A 6238-nucleotide genomic window follows, 5' to 3' on the forward strand; every position below is an offset into this window, starting at 1 on the left:
ACTACTTGCGAAACCGGAATACAAAGTGCCATTAGTTTGGCATAGTCATTGCCGTGTACATCACCGGTGTTTGAATATACAATACATCAAATTATTCACTACCAAGCTCCAAATCTTTGTCACCTACACGGTAAAGAAAAAAGCTTACTAAATTTAAAAAAAAAACATTATGTACGCGCTGAAATTCTTCCTCTTATGCTTTAATCATTCACGCTACCTCGGCTCTCGACTTCCCCTGTGTTTTCTTTTTAGCGTATTCACAGTAAGAATAGTGTGATAGGAAGAAAAAAACGGCGTTGTCAGCAAACAAAAAGAGAAAGCAACAACGAACGATCTGGAGATAAAAACAAATCAAGCGGTGAAAGCCCAACAAAGCCTCTTGCTTGATCCACACCATAAGTCATAGGTTTTGAAGTCCCTCCCTGTCAAGTGAAGCAGGCCGACTAGGGTTAAGCCCTTCGCAGGCCATAAATTGCAAGGTTCGTCTGGCAGCAGTTACCGCTGACTTTTACGTCTCGGCCGGAGTTGTAGCTTCCCGGCTACTAGGCCCATGTGTCACAGCTCAGTGTGGACAAGCGACCTGAGTCTCTCACCGAGTCGTGTTCGGCGCTTAGAAGAGAATGAAGATTTTAAAGAAAAAAGGAGACAAAGTGATGATTTCTTCAGCAGCAGAAATGCGAGACACATGAAACATATCATTATGCTAGATTCCTGCGCAACATCTTCAGATCTCTATGAAGGTGCGCTTACAAACCGATCTCAGCAGAGCGAAACATCACAGTTAGCAAGTCATATATTGTAACAGGTTAAAGAGTTTCCAAACTACCACGTTTATAGATAAGATGGGCTTAACTCATGTCGCAATGTCATCACTCAGAGCGTGATCCTTATGTATTAGCCGTTCAGCACTTGCCGATTCCGATCCTAAGAAGCCATGATCTGAATGGAACATTGGAACTAACTGTAGAAACAAACACACTTTAAGAGAAAAACCAATTATTCGCGCTGCCATATTGCCTTTTATTAGTTTGACCTCATAGATAGACCAAAAGTGAGTCTGCACGCATATTTGCTGACCGTCCTTGTTAGGTTGGTGCAAGCTCTATGTACACTTTACAAAGTCAATTGGCAACGCCAGCCACCGTGCATAAGTCTTTCTCTGCCGTCCCTGTATCTTCTTCTTCAATTTATCAGGCTGCACCGACACCTCTCACGTGAGTGCGATACCGTGCAAGTCACATGAGCGTGCGCGATTTGTCCGGCGAGCTTTGCCCAACGTGACACGGCGGGGACAGGCCCTTCCGCGTTTCTCCGCGGCCTCGGTCATCATACTCCATGTCTGGCGTCTGGCCGTCATTGGCGAGCTCCCAGTCGATGTGCTGCTGCATAAGTGCCTGCACTCGGCTAGTGAGCTCGGAGACACTGTCGGTGCCCATTCCACGCGTGGACACCGGTGGGAGCACAGTCATTGTCACCCTACCATTGTTGTAGATTTTCTTCTTCATATCGAAGAAACTGGAATACCTGGAGAACACAATGGGGACGATGGGCACCTGGCACTGGAGGGCCATGTAGAAGGCGCCCTTCTTGAAGGGCAGCAACTGGGGCTCCGCATTTCTCGTTCCTTCGGGAAACACGAACAGGCTGAGCCTGCCTTCCCTAACGTCGCGAAGCTTGGCGTTCAGAGCCTGACGTCCGCGTACGCTGTTGCTGCGGTCCACGAAGACGCTTCCGGACAGCCAGCAGATGAGTCCCACGGGCCCGCTGAACAGGAACCACCGCTTCATCACCGGCGCGCAAGGATGGAAGAGCCGCCAGTTGCACACTATGCCGATGATGTCTAGCGAGTTCTGGTGGTTGGCGACCAGTATGCAGTTGCCGAGCGACCGCAGCCTCTCGGCGTGCAGCACCTGGAAGTCGACGCCGAAGAGCCAGCCGCTGCGTCCTTGGAACACGCGCCACACGTGCAGCAGGTTGCTGGGACTCCTGGGCGTGGCAAGGCTGGGCAGGCAGCAGACCAGCGATACCAGGCTGACGACGACGTAGTAGAAGGAAATCTTTACGAAGTAGCGCACCCCCGGCCAGTGGTGAGCCAGCAGTAGCGCCAGCAGGAATGGCGTTGCTCCCAGCGCGATACCCATCGGCAGCGCTGACCACAGACGGGCCGGTGCCAGGGTGTCAAGCAGAGCTTCCAGCCAGCTGTGCATCTTCCTCACGTCGGTGTCGACGGCGAGGCGTCGCGGTGAGCCCTCGGTTCCCGATTGAAGTGCGCTTCCGATTCACACGGAGCCTCAGATTGTCTTCATCTTCATTCTCATTCTTCAGCGCAGAACGGTCCGCGCTCGAGCAGGCTCTCGCTGTGAATGATGACAATGCGGATGGGGTGATGCTCATTTTTTTTCTTTACCTATGTGGTAATCTGGTTTATGGTTTATAGGGGGTTTAACGTCCCAAAGCGACTCAGGCTCCGTAGTGAAGGGCTCCGGAAATTTCGACCACCTGGGGTTCTTTAACGTGCACTGACATCACACAGTACACGCGATTTTAGAATTTCGCCTCCATCGAAATTCTAGAAGCCCGTGTACTGTGCGTTGGAAAAAGAGGAAGGCTCGAGGCACGTAAAAAGCTACCTAAAAGAAATAGGAGCACAAATACCATGACACAGAAAATTCTTGTTGGGAAGAACGGGTTCCAAAGAAAGAAACAATGTGGTGACACATTTTGTTCTCAAGAACTATAAATGCTGAATACTAATGGACTATGCACAAGCCGCCACTTTGTCACGATATGCGGTCCTGAAGTGTTTACGAATACAAGAATTATTCAGGCGGCTGTAGTACAACAGATAGTTGTAGTTTAAAGGTGCTACCTTTCGTTCGTTGCTTCTTAGCCGCGCTAAAAGCTTCAGGACAAGTAAAAATATCGCGCTTATTGCGCTGATGGTAACTAAGTTCCTATGCTGAACGTTGGAATGCGTGGCGTTAAAGAATATTCTCATAATGATGTCATACTGAAACAAACTTTTCATTATCTTCCCGCGATAGTGGCGCGCAGTTCCATACACTACGGACATGTTTTAGTAACATTCAGCACACATAAGCCGATATTCGTGATTGAAAAGAAAGGCAGAGGCAAAAATATATAAAAATTCAGCGATTCTTGCCAAAGCAGTTACTATTTCGATGCACTGTGCTGAGCGATCCGGGAAGTGACGTAATTGGGACAAAGAAAGAGATTTGTGTTTGATCGTATCGTATCAAGCACAGTTCACGCTGAATTGTTTTCGACCTTGAACTTCTGTCAGTTGGAAGTACACGCACTATCCAGAAGAGCGCGTATGATATAAAACAGACGTGTAAGCGCACAACCAAATCAAATTTAATGTCTGTAAATATTGTGGATTATTAAGAAAAAGTTATGCGAACTAAGTAGTATGCAATAAACCCACTTCTAGCGAAAGTCAGGAGACACGCTAGCGGGCAGAACGTTAGCGTGCCAAAAAAAAGGAGAGCTTCTACGGAATTGTATTCCGGGAAAGCTTATTTTCTCCATAAGTACAGTACAGGAGCATTGTGCGCTTCTAATGAGCATGCATGTCTACGCGTGCCTCCGTTCTCTTGCGTAGATGTTGCTTGGAAAAATTAGCGCTAAGACGAAGGACAAAGAAAAGAGGACAACAGGACGGGCGCTGACTATCAACTGAATGCTTTATTATAAACAACACGAAATATATACTCCATCGAGAACTGAGAGCGCATGGCAACACCAAAGCTACAATGTTTTTTGCAAGCAACATGTACCAACTAGCTCAACTCTCCGTTTTATTGCGTATATGTTAGCGTTCAAAAACATTTTTTCACAATTATGCACAAGTAGTCTGTGACAAAATGCATTACAAAGCGAAATAAATCGACTGCACAAAATGTACAAAAACTTGTGACGGCACAGAGTAGAAAATAACTGAACAGTGACGCGAACAAAATCTAAAAATAACTGAACGGTAATGCCACGAAGTCCTTTCTGGTCTGCATTTCTTTTTTACGCACAATTCCTCTCGAGATTTCTGACTAGAAGCTACGGAAGAAGGAATCATATATGGAGCCATTTGTTTGAAAAATCTTCGTCTCCTAGGCAGGCCCGCTGCACTGGCCAGCGAACTTCTCGGTCCAGACATTTTCCGCATGTCTCTGCTCTTGAAATGGCGTGAATGGGGTGCAGCGGGGTACTTAGTATCGTTAGCAACCTCTGACACTTTGATGAAGTACTTCACTTTCTTTCTTCATTTTTTTTACGTAGGCATCATTTTCTAACGGGGTGCACTTTCTTACCTCTTGATTTTATTCCTTCCGAAGTGAACTCTTGCTATTGTTATTAAAAACGCGAGGTGTTTCGTTGTTTCATTAGTAATGTACCCTCGCTTTTTCGTCTTCTAGATCACATAATTACATGACCAGAACGCAAACCCAATATTTAGAAATCATTCCGAGTCACGTTTTTACTTTATCAGACACGGCAGGGTTATTAATTGTAATGCTTGATTATTCTAGCCGAACCAATTTCACTTTGTTACGCGATGTATATTTCTTTTCTCATCGCCGCCCCTTCAGTGCTGTTTCAGTGAGGTTGGACCTCTGCCGAAGTTTACATGTACGAAATAGAGCAGTAAAAAGCATGGTTAATTATATGAGCATAACGGGAGCGGGAATGCCGGCGCAAGAACATTGCACTTTCGAACCTTGATTTGTTTACCCACGTTAAAATGAGCACCTCTCTTTAAAAAGATATATGAATCTATGATTTGAGAGAGACTGCTATGCTCACAGCCTGCAGGCAGCTAAGCGTCAAAAATATGGCATCATCTCAAATGCACAGCATGGAAAATTTTCGTTCTTTTTCAATTTTCATAAGTCTCCTCAAGGTACAACTCCTCCTCAGTTGTTCAACCGCCGCGTTAATGATTATGTCAAGCGAAAGACGCTTGATTGGGTCTTACATGAGTTCGTTAAATATGCTCTCTATACCACATATTTTATTCAGTACATTTTGTTTCACTGGCTACTGATATGGCATCAACTTTTGAAGACGAAGACGTACTAATTACTCAAGTTTATTTCTGCCAAAAAGAGAAGTTAAGAATGTAAAAAGTACAATAACCTGTTTTTTCGTCTCTCTAATGTGTATTTTGATAATATATTATAATTTTAATCAATGGAGGCATGCTGGACGCTTTCAATGTTTCTGACGCCATCGTGATTAAGCTACAAATCGCGACTCTGCCGTACGCAAGTCCTAAACCGACATTCTTTTTCGTGATATCAACTCTGTCTCGCCTTTATACTCATCTTTCTTTTCCCCACGCAGAGGTGAAAAAACAGAAAACTCTTCTTGACTAACTCCACGCCTTTCCTCTCTCTCTTTTTTCCTCTTGACTATGAATTTATTGTTTGACATGAATTTTGCACCAGCAATGAAATAAGTGCGCTACTGAAGAACGACCATGACCTCAGCGATAAAAAAAAAGCCACCCAAGGCAACCTGACATTTTAGCCTTGGACATGCGACCTTCACCTGACCTCGTGTGCATAATTCGGACCAGAAAAAATGAGCGACCGATTTCAGCAGCAACGTGGAATATTAGATACGATATCGCATCGTTTCATCGTCACCGACTTGCCAACTAAGCAAAAAAGGACACGTGTGAATAAGCAGCTTGAATCAATTTTCACAACAGAACATGCTCGCAACGTCTTCAACTGATTAATTCAATGATTCGTCTCGCACAAAGTACACCGGGACAAGACACCTTCAATATATACCAAGATGTGAACAATGCATTTTCATGTTCCTTGGTGACGAGGAGTGCATGAACATAGTGAAGAGCATTCAACTCAGGACGCGTCTTTACAAAGACTGGTTGAAGAGTGCCCCATAAACAAACTACCACATCAGCAGAAACGCGTACCGCAGTGGTCCCATTTCGTACTGAGCACTCATTTCACTGCACTTCACTCTATGGGCCAAAACGAAACAGAACAGGAATTATCTATACAGGGTGTTCCACGTAACCTGAGTCAAAAATTAAAAAAAAAACATAGCAAACCACAGCTTGCTGAAACCAGCAATATATTTTTGGCTTCATGAAGCGATCTCAAGAGTACTGTTTACATTCTGCTTAATTAGTTGATTCACTGAAATTAATCGCGACTTTTTTTAATAATCCCACCAGTGTCAAGTGCGT

General features: G+C 44.9%; 1 protein-coding gene across 1 annotated transcript; it reads right to left on the reverse strand.

Annotated features, from left to right (window-relative positions):
- Positions 1-1028: 1028 nt before the first annotated feature.
- Positions 1029-2392, reverse strand: LOC149359799 (1-acyl-sn-glycerol-3-phosphate acyltransferase beta-like). Its single transcript, XM_089569145.1, has one exon. It carries the CDS (start codon positions 2205-2207, stop codon positions 1236-1238), a length of 972 nt encoding a protein of 323 aa, XP_089425271.1. The 5' UTR covers positions 2208-2392; the 3' UTR covers positions 1029-1235.
- Between the last annotated feature and the right edge of the window lie 3846 nt (positions 2393-6238).

This window comes from Amblyomma mixtum, chromosome 2 (genome assembly GCF_055824585.1).
Source record: "Amblyomma mixtum isolate Tamu chromosome 2, ASM5582458v1, whole genome shotgun sequence".
In the NCBI taxonomy this organism is placed as follows: Eukaryota; Metazoa; Arthropoda; class Arachnida; order Ixodida; family Ixodidae; genus Amblyomma; species Amblyomma mixtum.

What these genes read in the sequence shown, in the direction of transcription:
- LOC149359799 (XM_089569145.1), bottom strand. Translation starts at nt 2,207, where the DNA reads ATGCACAGCTGGCTGGAAGCTCTGCTTGACACCCTGGCACCGGCCCGT.